At 40.3% G+C, this 17,285-nt stretch overlaps 2 protein-coding genes across 15 annotated transcripts in view; both read right to left on the bottom strand.

Annotated features, from left to right (window-relative positions):
* The window catches only part of Cadps2 (calcium dependent secretion activator 2), a 552,385-nt gene that overhangs the window by 348,974 nt on the left and 186,126 nt on the right, over positions 1-17,285 (bottom strand). The gene's annotated exons all lie outside the window — the stretch shown is intronic.
* On the bottom strand, positions 14,209-16,175 carry Rnf133 (ring finger protein 133). Its single transcript, XM_028872990.2, has one exon. It carries the CDS (start codon positions 15,410-15,412, stop codon positions 14,270-14,272), a length of 1,143 nt encoding a protein of 380 aa, XP_028728823.1. The 5' UTR covers positions 15,413-16,175; the 3' UTR covers positions 14,209-14,269.

Raw genomic sequence — 17,285 nt, 5'->3', positions numbered from 1 at the left:
CATCATAACCCAAGGACCTGCAGCTAAGGAATAAAGTCCCAAAATTCAAAATGAAAGAGAAAAAGTTTGATAAAGTAAATCGATCTTAAGAGCAACCAGCCGGTTAAATTCAAGGGAAATGAATTCCAGACTCGCTGACTAAAGGTCCCTAGTATGTTGTGCCTTTCAATCAATATCTGTTGAATGGCTTTTCCTGTTTATATCTTGTAGTTATTTATTTTTCCACCAGATGGCAACTATGTATGGAAAACAATATTTTTGTTTTTTAATCCTAGAATCTGATTCTCAAAACTATGAGGGACCTGGAAGTTGTAAATTCAATAACCTTTATAAAATTTGAATTACCTCTCTACAACACCACCACCACCAAACCACCACGACACTATCACCACCATCACCACCAACCCCTTCCTCCATAACCACCCTCCATTACCCTACCATCACCACCCCACACCCCACAACCACTCCCAACACCACCACTACCTCATCACCAAAACCACTACCATCACCACCAAAATCACCCCCCACCATCACCCCTCCACCAAAACCCCCACCATTATCCTCACCACTAAAGCCACCACCACCCCATCACCAAAAACACCACCACCCCACCATTACTACCCCCCACCAAAACCACCACCATTACCCCTACCACCAAAGCCACTACCACCACCCATCACCAACCCATCACCAAAACCACCACCACCATGGAGATGGTATCCAAACATTTATCAAGCTCCTTAGAAAAAGTCAGATTTGCATGGTGAATAACCAGTGGTCAGGGCTAACTTTTCAAAAGCTCTGTTTTCAGGTGGCAACACTCTCCCTACAGCTGATATTTTCACCACTAATTCTAACTTCTGAAATAACAAAGAAACTGTAAATTTGCTCCAAGACCATGCTACATGTGTTTAATGGCAATTAACACACTCCTCTGGCTTCCAGACTAAATATGCCTCAGGTGTCCCTAATGGGACAGGAAGATCTCCTCACCCTGCTGGCTCTTCATTGCACACAGTTGGGTTTGTGTGAATGGGATCGTTTATTTCTTTTGGGTCTGTTCTAGTTTGCTTTCTGTTGCTGTGATAAACACCATGACTAAAAGCAATTTAGGGAGGAATGGGTTTATTTGGCTTAGATTTCCAGGTCACAATCCATCACTGAAAAAAGTTATGGCAGGGACTCAAGGAGGGGCAGACATGAGAATCATGGATAAATCCTGCTTTTATTGGCTTGCTCCCATAGCTCAGGCTCAGCCGGCTTTGTCCTATTCAAGTACTAAGCAGGGCCAAACTTGCTTAGCTACCAAGATCAGATGAGATCAAGTGTGTTAAGAGTGATATGGGTAGAGACTCAGCCGCTGGCATTCTTATACAAGGCAGGACTGTCATCCCAGAAGCGGTGCCACCCACAATGGGCTAGGTAGGTCCTTTCCACACCAATTAAAAATCAAGAAAATGGGGCTGGAGAGATGGCTCAGCAGTGAAGAGCACTGGCTGTTCTTGCAGAGGACCCAGGGTTTAATTTCTGGCACCCACATGGCAGTTTATAACTTTCTATAATTCAAGTCCTCTTCTGGCCCCCATTGGCACCACACACACTTGGTTCACAGACAGACATGTAGACAAAACACCCATAAATATACTATAGCGGCAATTGACAAGGCAATTCCACGTAGTTTATCTGGTAGTTAAAAGAGGTTTACTTCAGGGTAACTTACAACCAATAAAGGGGTCAGTTACAGGATCTGGGAGAGGTGAGGTACAGTCCAGCATGGTTCTCTGGAGAACTCTGACTTGATCTGCAATCCAGCATCCAGGATCATGAGGAGCTAAGAGAGCTGGCAAGTATGCATCTTGGGTTTTAAAGGTTCCTGTCGCAGCTACACCCCAGGGGCAGGTCATAGGCAAGTGTGGCAGTTACCTGCTGCCTCACTAGGGGCAATTCTTCAAGATCAAAGTCAGAACAGCTACTCACTACATCATACTTTTTAAAATTTTTAAGAAAAAAGCCCTACAGATATTCCCACAGGCCATCTGATAGGGGCAATCCCCCAATTAAGACTCCCTCCAGATAACACTGGTTTGTGTTATATTGACAACTGAAGCTAAGTAGGAGATCCATTCAACTATTCATCTTCTTGGTAATACCTCTTTATAAAACCACAACTCCAGCTTCAGTTTCCTGTGATTAGTTTTCTTTCCAAAAAACTTACAATTCTCTAACTTAACACATATTTTCTTCCCACTAGAAAGTGAGCCCCATGACAGCAATGACTACTGAGCTGGTAGCACAGAATTTTTCAACCAGTATTCACCAAATGGATCAATGAGCAAACTACATAGGTGAAATCTCACGATCATGAAAGAGTAGTGATTAATTCCTGTTAGAGAAACGGTGCTGTCACTCATGCAGCTGAAGACACCACACACCTTCACCTGGCTACTTCCACTCCCAATCACTCATTTTACACTTATTTTAACTGAACACCACCGGTATGTATGAAGCTAGGACCAGGGGGAAGTCTGCATGAGTCCCTTCTGAATGTCATCTTTGGCCCACTGTTCTAGTATTCACATATCTGTATGAGAGAGGATTCTGTGGATGGAACATTCATGAGGTAACTCTAAAAGGCTTATTTGGGCTCAAGGTTTCCTAAGTCTCAGTCTATGGTCTCTTGGCTGTGTTGCTTTGAGCCTGTAGCAAGACAGAAGGAACATCATGGGAAGAAGTGACATGGAGAAAGTTCCTCATCCCATGACTGCCAGGAATGAGAGAATGAGAGAGAGAGAGAGAGAGAGAGAGAGAGAGAGAGAGAGAGAGAGTGAGAGAGAGAAGAGAAGAGAAGAGAAGAGAAGAGAAGAGAAGAGAAGAGAAGAGAAGAGAAGAGAAGAGAAGAGAGAGGAGAGAAGAGAGAAGAGAGAAGAGAGAAGAGAGAGGGGGAGAGAGAGAGAGGAGAGAGAGAGAGAAAGAGGCTACCTGGTCCAACTGGCCTCCACTTCCTGAAGGTGACAGCACCCTCCAACAGTGCCATCAACTGGAGACAACTACGTATGAGTCTTTAGAAGGACATTTAAGATCCAAATCATGACATCTTTTGTTTTGTTTGTTTTTTGAGACAGGGTTTCTTTGAGTAGCCCTGGTTGTCCTGGAACTCACTCTGTAGACCAGGCTGGCCTCGAACTCAGAGATCAACTCTGCCTCTCAAGTGCTTGGATTAAAGGTGTGAGCCACCATGCCTGGATCCAAACCATACATCTTAAAAACCCAGTAATTGGAAACTATCCTCTTCTATTAGTGGCTGCATAGTTATGTGTAATGCTCCATTTTTGTTTTTCAGATATTTTCTATCATTCTGATTTGGAAATTTCAATCTGTCTAAAATCCATTAATTTCCCTCACAACTTCTTTAGTAGATGTGATAGTGGTGGTGAATAAAGGAACCAGCAATGTGAGCTGGAAGAAGCATTTATATGCATAAATCAGACCAATTGCACACTTGAAATGTGCTTAAATTCCTCTCAAAACTTAATGTACTAATAGCAACTGCTTTAATATTCATAATTGCTTTCACTTAATATTAGTTCTGATTACAAGTGTGTGATGTATTCTAGCTAAAAGGAACAGGTCCTCTGATTAGATGAGATTCTTAAAATTGAATGTGCATCAGAGTCAGTGGAGGACTCACTGAAAATGTCCAATGGATCCCCCAACATTTCTGACTGCATTTACCTACGTGAAACCTAAGACAGGGTGCAGGTGATGCTGATTCCTGTTGCTGTAGTGGGACTCGCCATGGCTCTGAGGTGTTCACTGGGGACAGAAAATAAATGCAGGTGACTTGATAGAGATGACACACATTCTTTTAGAAAAGATAATTTGTGGTTTTTTTTTTTAATTTTACAATACAATTCAGTTCTACATATCAGCCACAGATTTCCCTTGTTCTCCCTTCCTGCCTCCCTCCCTTTCCCCCCAGCTCACCTCCCATTCCCACCTCCTCCAGATCAAGGTCTCCTCCGTGGACTGGGATCGACCTGATAGACTCAGTCCAGGCAGGTCCAGTCCCCTCCTCCCAGACTGAGCCAAGCGACCCTGCATAAGTCCCAGGTTTCAAACAGCTATCTCATGCAATGAGCACAGGACCTGGTACCACTGCCTAGATGCCTCCCAAACAGATCAAGCCAATCAACTGTCTCACCTATTCAGAGGGCCTGATCCAGTTGGGGGCCCCTCAGCCTTTGGTTCATAGTTCATGTGTTTCCATTTGTTTGGCTATTTGTCCCTGTGCTTTATCCAACCTCGGTTTCAACAATTCTCGCTCATATAAACCCTCCTCTTTCTCACTAATTAGACTGAGGTTTGCAGGCAAATGGATGGATCTAGAAAAAAATCATCCTGAGTGAGGTAACCCAGACTCAGAAAGACAAATATGGTATGTACTCACTCATAGGAAGATGTTAGATGTGGAACAAGGATGACTGGACTGCTACTCACATCACCAGTGAGGCTACCTGGAAAACGGGACCCCAAGAAAGACACGGAGAAATGGATGAGATCTACATGAACAGCCTGGACATGAGTGGGAGCAATGAAGGGCAAGGGTCAAGGGAAAGAGAGCGGGAAATCCTAGCTGGATCAAGAAAAGAGAGGGAGAACAAGGAATAGGAGACCATGGTAAATGAAGACCACATGAGAAAAGGAAGAAACAAAGAGCTAAAGAGGCCCACAGAAATCCACAAAGATACCCCCACAAAAGACTGCTGGCAATGGTCGAGAGACAGCCTGGACTGACCTACTCTGGTGATGGGATGGCCAAACACCCTAATAGTTGTGCCATAAACCCCATCCAAGAACTGAGGAATCTGGATGCAGACATCCACGGCTAGGCCCCGGATAATTTGTGTTTTATGCCTGAACTTAAAACAGCCAATATCAAACAGCTTGAGAGTTATGAAAATTGCTACCCTTTCAAACTTCACTGAGAAAGGCATCTCACACCAAAACCCACTGAGTAAATAACTGCTTTCCACAAAAGAGAGCAACCAGCTTCTCAGTCAGCACTGCCAGTGCCTTTAGCTGGGTTTTTTCTTATGTGGCTCTATCCTTTAAGCTTTCAAAACTGCACTCATGCATAATAGTTTCTCCTTTACTTAAAATTTGCTAAAGTATCAAGTTAATTGTGTAGATGTTAAAACAATGAGCCATGCTACTATGCTAAATACAAGTACAGTTTTATCATGAAACTGACTGCATCATCTGGGTACTCTCCCCATCTTGACATACTGATCATGAGAACAGAGACACTAGCAGACTCTGTCATATGGGACTGCAATGCAGCTGCTGTGGTGGATCAAGTTCAAGACCTGCCCAGGTTACAGTGATAGAACACTTGCCTAATATGCATGAAGGTATCTGGAAATTTAAAAAGAATAGGGTACTTAGTGACAATCTTACAGTTATTGTGATGACTATGTGAGTTCCTACCTAAGAAATACATAATTGAATTATAATTATTCCTTCACCGTTCTTAGATTACTTGCCATCATCTAGGCTATAACATAGGTTTGAAATGTTGGCAGTCATGCACCATAACAAACAGGAATACTGTGTGGGAAGGTAGGCAAAATAACATAAGAACGTAACAGGAAAATCAACACAATATAAATAGAATTTGAGGGAAAATGAATTAGTAAATCACAACTTACTACTTACCATGTATCAATCTTTGGCTGTTTCATTTTAACTAAAACGATTTTAATTAGTAGGCTAGAACTACATTTCCAGCTCTTCATTATCACTTAGAAATTCTATTGTTTTCTCAATTTGGCATTCTCAGAGTTTATATATAAACTACACATTGCACTATCTGTTAGTTTCCATTTTGGTGAATGTTACTGTTATAACCTAGAGGCACTCACTAGAAGAGGGAGGTCATCCCTGACTCTTCACTGTTCCTCAACTACTCCTGATCCATCTCCACCTCTTCTGCACCATTGGTGTATTATTATATTGGTGATAAATAGAGGAAGAAAATTACAGGAAAATGCTATGGATACCGTTCTATATAAATAAAACACTGATGGCCAGTGACCAGACGGGAAGTATAGACGGGACAAGGAGAGAGGAAAATTGGGGAAACAGGAAGAAGGAAGGATAGACACTACAGCCACCGCCAGGACAAGCAACATGTAAAGACACCGGTAAGCCACCAGCCACGTGGCAAGGTATAGATTTATAGAAATGGGTTAATTTAAGATAAAAGAACAGTTAGTAAGAAGCCTGCCACGGCCATAGAGTTTATAAGTGATATAAGCGTCTGAGTGATTATTTTACATGTGGATTGTGGGACTGCGGGGCTTGGGGAACCTGGAGAGAAGCCCTCCTGCAACAAATGGCGCCCAACGGCTCAAATTTCCACCTTAAACCTGAGAATATTTAATAACCAATTCTAAACAGAGCCAAAACCAGGCTCCTGCTTCTTGTCTCATACAGGCAGCTAGACGCCGCAAAACACAGGTTTGAACACTGGTAGGTTCCTGGTCTGTGCGTTTGACCAGCAGTATGGCGGAAATGAGGCCTCTGCCTGCAGCACATTAAGCTGTGTGGTAGATTTAGTCTTTACTATTATTAAAAAGAATTTAAAAAAAAAAGGTTTCTGGGGTACATGCTGCTTTGATAAAAGCTTAGACCCACTATTTCTGAGACTTGATGACTCACTGAACTGGCGGAAAACGCCATGTTGGTAAGCTGAAATGGGCGGAGCCAGCAGCCACAGCACCGTTTCAGTCTTAAAATACTGCAGTTTAAAGCAATAGATTCACAATATGTAGGCTTGAAAGAGACCAAAAAAGATAAATTAATATAAAAAAGGCACATAAAGATGAATATTACACAGACAATCTGGATTGTGTTGTCTTTGGGATTTTTAACTGCAAAAAAACATTTGATCGAAAAAGATGTTCAATTAAGTCAATATGTATATTTTAAAGGTACCTTAACTTCAAATTTTGGATTTAAGGATATGTTGCTTTGGAAAAGAGGTTCTGCTTTTGTTTCCACAGAAAGCCAGAGGCTGTGGATTTGTTCCAGATTAAGATACATCAGGTTTGACCAGCCAAGACCCCCTGAAAGGTCTCCAATGACACCATGGCCCAGATGATCTAACATCCAGAGTGGTTTTAAGGCAACTGGTTCACACAATACAGCCTCACGGACTACCCCATAGGCCTAAAATTTTCTTTGTGTCCGCATAAGATACAGTGGCCCCCTCCAGCAGGAAGTAGTAAGAGATGCTACGCCCAAATTCCCAAATATACCAAGCTGGCTTTAGAGGTGGAATTGGCTCACCCCCCCCCCAAACCCAGACATATTGCTTTAAAAAAATGGTTAAGAGATTCTTGTGTCCCAAATCAGAAGAGCCCTCTGGTGTGGGACAGAGGAAAACCAATATTTAAAACAGGTTGATTATAAATGTGATCTCTTTCTAAAATAGAAAAGGGGATATGATATAGATATATAGGAGGATATAGAGATGATAAAAGGGTAGATTAATGAACCTACTTTTAAAGAACAACTTGTTTAAAATGTTTTACATTGGTATAGATTTTAGTTTATGTTTAAAATGTTTTACATTGGTATAAATTTTAGTTTATTGATACAAACTTGAAGTTAATTTTGTTATACTGTATATATATATATATATATATATATATATATATATATATTTCTATTCTTGTTTGAGGTATTATGTTTATGTAACTCATTTAAAATTGTAATGGATAATTAAATATAGATTAATAATTAGTCATCTATGATAGTCATATTTGTAGCCATGTTAGTTAAGTCTTCTAGGTATACATAGATATATTTCAGATAGATAGGTAATCTTCAAACACTTCATAGACCTAGAGAATATGGCATTTTAATAACTTAGAATTCTGTTAACGTGAGACACAATTGCTCCTGGCTGCACCAATTTGTTCCTGAGAGAATGTTGGGCTTCTAAGACATTTCCATTTGGAAGTTTGTCTTCTTGGCACAAAATGGCCTACTGGGCAAAGAACTGCCCTTGCCTTAATGGCTAAGAGTACGAATGCAATGCTGTCCTTTCTGGACAAGCGGGACACAAGGAAAGCGACCACTGTACTCTGCCAAGTCAGGGTAAGATGGTCTTTCAGAATTCCTGCTTCTAAAACTGGTCTGTCATATACTCTAGGCCTGTAGCCACTTTGAATGCACCAACAATGCTGAGAAACATTAGGTGACTGTCCAGGCTGCCAGCTGTCTTGGTCTACTCTTGCAAGATTCCCGAAAGTTGCTTGCATCCATCTACCATTTCTCAGGTACCATTATGTTCCTTCTCAGGTCTTTGATGTGGTTGAAGACTAGATAGTTGTAATTTCCTCAGTTATGATAAAAGATAAGTTAGATATAAAACCTTAAACTCACAAATATAAGATAGATAGGACATCTTCTTTAATATTGTAACTGTAATTCCTGCTCGATAATTGTTTTGTTATATGTACTTTTACCATGTTAAAGTTAAAACCTTCCTTTTTAAAAAAAGAAGAAAAGGGGAAGTGCCGTGGATATCGCTCTATATAAATAAAACACTGATGGCCAGTGACCAGACAGGAAGTATAGGCGGGACAAGGAGAGAGGAAAATTGGGGAAACAGGAAGAAGGAAGAGGAGACACTGCAGCCACCGCCAGGACAAGCAGCATGTAAAGACGCCAGTAAGCCACCAGCCTCATGGCAAGGTATAGATTTATAGAAATGGGTTAATTTAAGATATAAGAACAGTTAGCAAGAAGCCTGCCATGGCCATACAGTTTATAAGTGATATAAGCGTCTGAGTGATTATTTTATACATGGATTGTGGGACTGTGGGGCTTGGGGAACCTGGAGGGAAGCCCTCCAGCAACAGGAAAAGTTTTGAAATCAATTGCCTTGGTCATCAAAAAGGAATATGGAAAATTTGTACCAGCTAATAAGGAGCATGATATCTTTGAGGCAACTCTTCCATTTGCCTGTTATTGCCTTAGCTCATACTTGAATGCAATTGTTTATTCCAATAGAATTTTCAATGTCCTGTTTTATCAAGTCCTCAACCAAAACTGTAATGGCCATTTGATCTTCTTTATGAAAACACTTGTTCCCACTGTTCCCTCCTATAGAAAGATGTTATTACATTTTCAGTGTGTGTGTGTGTGTGTGTGTGTGTGTGTGTGTGTGTGTGTTTGCGCATAGAAACTACAGTGTGTATGAGTATGCCTGAACGAGTGAGAGGAGAGGAGAGATAGAGGGGGGAGAGAGCTGGAAGAGAGAGAGACAAAGACAGTGAGAGAGAGAGAGAGAGAGAGAGAGAGAGAGAGAGAGAGGGGGAGGGGAGGGGGAGGGGGAGGGGGAGGGGGAGGGAGAGGGAGAGGGAGAGGGAGAGAGAGAGAGAGAGAGAGAGAGAGAGAGAGAGAGAGAGAGAGAGAGAGAGAGAGAGAATATGAGAGAATGAGAATGTGAATGTGTAACCTATAGGATACCTTTGTGGAGTAGGTTCTCTCCTCCTTCCAGGGTCCCAGGAATCAAACTTGGGCTATCAAACTTGATGGTATGAGCCTTTACCCACCGAATCATTTTGTTGGTACTGAGAATTATTTTTTCAAACCTGGAAGTACTTCTACTTCAAGTATTTTCAGAAGGCAGTTTTTGCTTCTCCAGGTGAAATGTATCTCTAATTTCCAGAAGTGTGTTTTAATTCTTTTCAGTGAAGCTTAACTCTTTCTAAATTTACACTTTGATTCCTATATAAATATTTTTCATAAAGTGAAGTCAAGTCATCTTGAAGGAAATTAAACAGCCAAGGCTCTTCGTTATAGTCCTGTGCCTAGTTCTCAATCTAGTGTATAGCTGAAATCCCCTGAACAGCTTTATAAAGCCTGGGTCTCTGTCTTGATCTAGAGATTTAAGTGCAGTAGGGACACTGAGCCTTTTAACTAATTCCAGATTATTCGGATATGCAGTCTAGGCTTAGAAGTACTGTACTACAGGAAATGGAGAAGGGGATCAAAAGGTTATTAATTTTTAATAGCAGCAAAGATCTTGTCAAAAGTAGATAATCAAGATCCACTACAACTCAAATAATAAGTTGCTGCTGTGGAACGGAAATATTAAAAGCGGCTACTTTGATTAAGAGTAAATGATACTATGAAAACGGTAAAGAGGAGGCATGCAGTGGCTTTACTTGGATAATAAAACTTGAAATTTGATTCTGTATCATGCTGGAAAAGAACAAGAGGAAGGGGAAGTGCTGGTGACTGAGGGAGACCTTTGTTACAAGAGAGTCAGAAGCAAGCCTGATGGAAAGGTGGGGATGTTGGGTCAAGCAGATTTTAAGAGGAAATTCTGAGAACAGTGTTCTACGTTGGTAAGTTTTCAAAGACAACACAACTTGACATGTGGCAAAACAATGCTGATGGGAGCTGGTGAGATGGCCCAGAGAGTATAGTACTTGTCATACAAACATGAGGACCTACATTCGCTCCCTGGCACCCATGTAAAAAAACAAAAACAAAAAACTGAACCACAGTCCTGGCCTATAATTCCAGCTGGGGAGGCAGAGACAGCAGAACCTTTGAGCCTGATGGGTGACCAGTCTGGCCAAATCAATGGGCTCTGGATTCCGTGAGAGACCTTGTCTGACAAAGTAAGGCGGAAAGCAATTGAGAAAGGCACCTGACGTGAACCTCTGGCATCTCCATGCAGCCATACACATATGTGGCCACCTATCCCCAAGCAATCCCCGCCCCCGCAGACACATACACACCACACACAGAGCAGACAACTGCTGCAATGGAGGTGAAATAACAGAACAGAGCAGTTAGTAAATCCGAGTGCCCTTAGTGATCGACAAGGATGCACCTAAGCTGACTAGGCATACAGCGTCCTCTTGGCCTGCCAGAGGTCACCTGGGGAGAGAGGTGTTGCAAGTTAGGTGTAACTGTGTAAAAGAGATGTCTGTAATGCCCTATGTATAATGCCCCCTCCTAAAAAACCAAACCAAACCAAATCACTTTATTTAATGAAAGCCAGTTATGCTTTCAGATATTCCCATGGTAGCAAATGCAATAAATTCTAAACAGTAAGACAGCAACATTGTATCCACAGTAATTACAAAAGAAACAAATGCATTTTTAAAATTCCCAGAGGTGCTTATTGGTGAAGAATGACATAGAAGGAGGACATCTCTGTTATAATGATTGAGTCTCAGAAACAAGGGAAGATTTCCCCTTTGCCTCTGTCAGTTCCCCAGACTTTGATATTCTTCTTCTTGGTTCCTTTTGTTGTTTCAATAACCAGACGTCTGGAAAGAGAGCACTTTAAATATACAGTGTGCTCATCAGGTTAGCCAGATCCCTGGCTCACTAGACCTTATGAAGGGCTCCCACTACTTCAAATAGCTATCATCCAGCATTTTTTTAGTATCATTACAATCATTTTACAGCAGGACAAAAAGATGTTATCATTACAGTTTATGTTTAATGAGTCAGTCAGGCAATAACAGGTAGAAATATACTAGAATATTTTTCACTTCAGGAAAATATTAAACAATTTGTCCCACTAATGATGAGAAGAGAAATTTAATTTTTATTAAAAAAAAATCCTACTGATCATGGGGTGTGGGGGCAGGAAACAAAGCACTGACTACTGAAGAATACTAAAACCTATAAAAAAGTATCAAAAGTAAACTCATTATGGTATTGGCATTGTGCCAAAATATCATACATTCCAGTTCCATATCATCAAGCAAAATATTTTTGCATTATTGGATCCAATACAAAATGGCATTGCCTATATAGTGCAGGTAAAAATTCAACTACAACCAATATCTGCCATCATAATAAATATCTAACAGAGCAGAGCTAATTCCAGTTCCTCATTACTAAACCCACAAATAAAATCAACCTGGAATAAAAGTGCTTGATTTTTTTTTTTTTTACAACGAATCATTAGAAGGGCAGGACTGAAGCTGCTATTTGTTTTGACATAAGAGAGCAGCTTTATAGAACACGGAATATCATTGTCAGATACACAGAGGCACTCAGTGCCCACAGTTTCCAAGTTCACAGACCTGACCCTCCTTTCCCATCTCTAATACAAACTCCAACCAACCTTAAAAGAATTCACTGAAAATGCTTGAATCCCAAGAAATATACTGTTAAATGCTCACTATCCATACTAGCAAAAAATATCTTTTACGTAAGTGAACCATGGTAATTTTCCCCCCCTGAGGCAGGGTTTCTCCTTGTAGCTTTGTGCCTTTCCTGGATCTCACTCTGTAGACTAGGCTGGCCTCGAACTCACAAAGATCTGCCTGGCTCTACCTCCTATTACAAATAAGGACCTCATGTACATTTGCAAGGAGCTCTAATGATCCTAGAACTTTAGGTTTAGAAAATATGACAAAATGCCACAGTACCAGATATACACATTTCAAGTTTCTTTTGTTTCTGGTTTATTTTAATTTTAATTTTAATTTTAATTTTTTTAGTGGTAGTGTTTGTTATGTTGGAAATGGAACCCAAGGCCTTCAAGGCCTTGGCCAAGTACTCTGGAGCATACCGACCCCACATCTCCAGAGGTTCAGTGAAAATCACTGAAGCTAATCCATAAGCCCAGCTCCCAGTGGCCACCATATAGTCTAAGGATGACAGTTTATCTATTCAGTATTTAATCATCCAAGAAGAGTTCCTGTAGAGTCCTCTGAGTTCTTCTCTCTCATTGACACTAGGTACTGTAAGGAATAACTTCACTGTCCTAAGAAAAAAATGAAAACACTGGAAATTCAGTTCCTGCTAAATCCTTCAGTAAACCTGGTACTCTGTATGATTGGCAGTCAAACCTTCTCAGGGTCAGGAACACAAAGGCCTGTATGTAACAGGAAGATGTGACCTTACCCTGGCATCTGTTCAAGTGTTGCTGTATCTTGGCTCTCCTGGCCCTGCATGAATGCCCTTCCTCTTTTAATGGTCTCTGTTGGGTTGTGTTTGCAGCCAAGTTCTGCAAGGAACAATTCACAGAATTTATACTCACTAGGTCTCTCTAGCTCTGCCCAATAATTCATACTCCAGTATTTGCCCAAGAGAGTTCAAAGACTCACTGAAATTATGCTAAACTACTATGCAAGGCAAGGCATTATAATGAATTCTCAACTAAAATTAAAATTTACTATTTTTGTCAATGTGACTTGGAAATAAAATTTCAGAATCAGTTTTCCATTATTTGTTACAATGGGAATAAACAGCTTAGTTTATCAGATTGAAATATAACATTATGAAAAATATCTATACTTTCATATTCCTAAGCTTACTTATTCATCCAAAAGCCCTTGAGAGCCACACACTGTGCAAGACTAAATACAGTGAGCACAACTAACATGAGCCCAATATGTCAGAACCATCACTCTACACTGAGCTACATTCTTCAAAATAATCTGGCATGTTTTAAACATTTTTATTAAGGACAAAAAAAGAAAAAATCTAATTGGGGTGAGGACTGAAACCCCTGGAAATTAAATATGACAGGACAAAACATCACAGAAATTATATAACTTTATTCAACAAATCATGATCATATATTATTTGTAAGTAATATTAAGCACTAAAATATGTACTTTCCTTAAAGAGTTTTAGTACTTTATTTCTAAAGATTTTCTTGTTATACAGATAACTGTTATATAAAACTTATTAACTGCTTGAACAGAACTCTTGATCAAGGATAAACAAAAGAATTCCGTATAACAAATTTTCATTTCAAAGAATGAAAAAAGCACGGCAACATAATGACATCAAATTACTATAGTATAATATAATTGACTTTTAACATTGCTACAACGTGAAAAATAACTGATGATTTCTTACCAGAAAAGTGCAAAAAATATATTAACAACTTTCTTACCAAAATAAGAATAAACACACAAACATAATTGGGGGGGGGGGAGTTGGACTCTGGTTTTAACACAGGTTAACTAGAAATAAACATGGGCACAGTCACAAGAATAATACATTGCCAAAAAGTTAAAATTAGCAGAGGTAAAAAGCCATAAAATCCTGCCAGGTTTTCTTTCCCCTGTATTTGAAGCTTGACAGTGGATTTGGAAAATTAGTGGAGTGGCAGAAAATGACACACACGTACACACAAAAAAAGCACACTTCAAGCAAACTGCTTGTCAGTATGAGGATCTGACTTGACAAACAGGTTTAATCCACTTGCTCAAAGGTCATGCTGTCCAGTTGAAGGATGGCCAGTTTCCTCTGAAGGAGGCTGGCTATCAGAGTTTGCAGAAGTAGGGTGCTCCTGGACATGGGTCACTTTTCCTGAAGTTCCTGCAAGAGGAAGTTCATTATTTGTCTCTTCTTCCATAGGTGGAAAGGTTTCAGGCAGCTCACTTGCCATCAGAACTTGCAGAGAATCCGTTCCATCCTCAATGTCCATTTGAATCCCCAGAGCTTTCAGAATGTCACATTTGCACATGGGGCAAGTGCCATGGGCTAGGATCCAGGGGTCGATGCAATTCTTGTGGAAAAAATGTTTACACGTGAGAAAACGAACTGTATCATTAGGCTTATAGTGTTCAAAGCAGATGACGCAGCTATCCGCATTCGGATTTACTTCCTCATCGCCCTCTTTTAATACTCGAACTTGCAGCTGGCCAAAAGCTTTCTTGAGCTCTCTTGTTAACCGCTTCCATCTCCTGGTCTCAATCCTTGCAACCCAGAGTCTCCGAATATGATAAAAGGCGAAATATGCTAAAGTAGCGGTTGTCACGATCATAAAGGAGACAAAATAGTGATTCAGCCAGATAATATGCTTTCTCCCCACCTCAACCACGACTGTAACCAGAACCCCCTTCCGAATTAAATGCAAAATTTCCATGCCTTTTAAGTTACCAATCATAACTACGATGGTGTCTTCAAATGCCTGGTGAGACATGGGGAAAACCTGGTTGCCAGTACCTGGAAAGTTATAGATTATCACTCCTTTGGCTCCATTCTCAGAAGCCACCTTAATTTTCTGTGTGAAAGTGCAACCTCCTCGTTCAATGAGTGCAATCCAGGGCTCGTTGTTCTGCGGCCGGATGAAACCGGTATTGGGATCACAAGCATTCTGAGTTTTTCCCTCTGGTGGCACGACGACTCCTGCTACTTTCTTCAAGTTGGAACTTCTTCCGAAGACCCCGGTCTCCCCTAGCTCTGACAACATGCGGTTCCCCACGTGAAATGAGATGTTCATGTAAGCAGTCCAAACCGCACTTGCTGTGCAGCACTTCTGACCGAGGAGCCAAAACAAACCGAATTTCAGAAGCCAGAAAGATGCGGCGCTGTTTTGCCAAGTGCCGGTATGAAGGGGATTCATCTCTGTCTTTCACCAATGACTTTAAGAGCCAACCCAACCAAAGCGTGTGGCTGCCACATCTGTTGACAATCAATTCAAAATGAGGAAGGAAGAAATATCTTCTGGGTGAAAACAAGATCCGCCGTCTTCCAACATGTTTCAGCAAGAGATTTCGAAAGATGTCCTGAGTTTCAGATGTTTTATTAGAGAGAAAAACTTTAGATAGTAAAGAAATCCCTGTCTCACCACTGTAACTTTAGAAACTGCTTGCTGTTGTTGCATGAGGTGATTGTGACATAAAGGACCAAGCAGCCAATTAGGTAAGAGCTCAGAGCACACTGTAAATGTATTGGCTTAAATGTTTCCACTGTGGCTATAGGTAGTTTGGGTGTGCTCATAAGATGATTCAATCATTGAGCCATAAAAAAATGGTTGTAGGTAGCACATTAAACTTAAAAAAAAAATCTGCAGCTGACTCTTTGTAAAAACCTCAAAGCATATGTAAGAATACTCTACAATTGTCACATTAATAAACATTTCTGACAAAATTAAGTTTGAAATTTACATAGAATAGTAAATTAGGACTGTGACCAAATGAGCATAAAAATCAGTGAGATCCATAACGCGAACTTTATATATTTGGTCACTGTCAATTTCTTATAAACATGCAAATAAATGATATAGGGTTTCTGAGATATTTATTGCTTTTGCCTTGTTTTAATCTTTTAAAGCAGTGATTCTCAATCTGTGGGTCGTGGCCCCTTTGGCAAACCTTTAGCTCCAAAAATATTTACATTACAATTTGTAGCAGTAGCAAAATTACAGTTATTGGTAACAATGAAAGTAATTTTATGGTTGGGGGTCACTACAACATGAGGAACTGTATTAACGGGTGGCAGCATCAGGAAGGTTGAGAACCACTGTTAGAGTACAGAATCGGGCTAAATCTCCTCTTCTCATACTTACACAGACAGCCCAGCAGCACATACAGGATTTAAGAATAAATATAAAAAACTCAACATATACAGAGGCTCATTTCTTTGCTGACCTTGATGGCTGTTACCAATCTAGCCAAACTCTGAATGAGGAGAAGGAGGAGTGAAAGAGCGAAAATTAAGCATAGCTGTATAATCCAAGCATGGCTATGTTTAAAATGTAACTTGATTTAAAAAATATCAAAAAGTTAACCAATGACAGCAACAATGGTTGCAGGTCACAAAGAGATGATGCTAACAAAATTTTTGACTAAACTTAATATCTCTCTTAGAAGACCCTATATATCCTGCCTGCTCTGCTTCCATTATTACTACCTTTAGTCAATGGCTGTAGATAACTTTACATCTAAAGAATCAACATACATGGGCAGTGACAAATGTTGCTATCTATATTCTCAGGTAGGAAGCCATATGTTTCTACTGTCCTAGCTAGAAAGCCAAAGCTAAGGACTTTTGCCTTGAACAAACATTTTAGGCCTCTATATGCAGGGTTCAAAAACAAGCCATTTTAAACTGGACTCACCAGGACTAAGAAAACTGATATTTTTTATAATTTATGAAGTAACAACTTGAGACAGGAATGAAGAAAGTTCTACATGCAAAACAAAAATTAACACATAAGGTGTTGGTCAGGGAGGCTCCACAGTGGTTCTCAACCTTCCTAAGGCTGCCACTCTTTAATACAGATTTTCATGTGGTGGTGATGGCCCCCATCCATAAAATAGTTTTGTTTTGCTACTTCATAACTGTAATTTTGATACTTTTGTGAATTATAATTTAAATATTTTTAGAGCTAGGGGTTTGCCAAAAGAGTCACAACCTACAGGATGAGAACCACTGCTCCGGGAGGCTCCCAAAGCAATATAGGTTCTTGGCTGCCTGCTAGAATTAGACAAGAC

Source organism: Peromyscus leucopus, chromosome 3 (genome assembly GCF_004664715.2).
Source record: "Peromyscus leucopus breed LL Stock chromosome 3, UCI_PerLeu_2.1, whole genome shotgun sequence".
NCBI lineage: Eukaryota > Metazoa > Chordata > Mammalia > Rodentia > Cricetidae > Peromyscus > Peromyscus leucopus.
The sequence above is the reverse complement of the archived record's forward strand: the minus strand, read 5'-3'. Positions and strand labels throughout refer to the sequence as shown.

What these genes read in the sequence shown, in the direction of transcription:
- Rnf133 (XM_028872990.2), bottom strand. Translation starts at nt 15,412, where the DNA reads ATGAATCCCCTTCATACCGGCACTTGGCAAAACAGCGCCGCATCTTTC.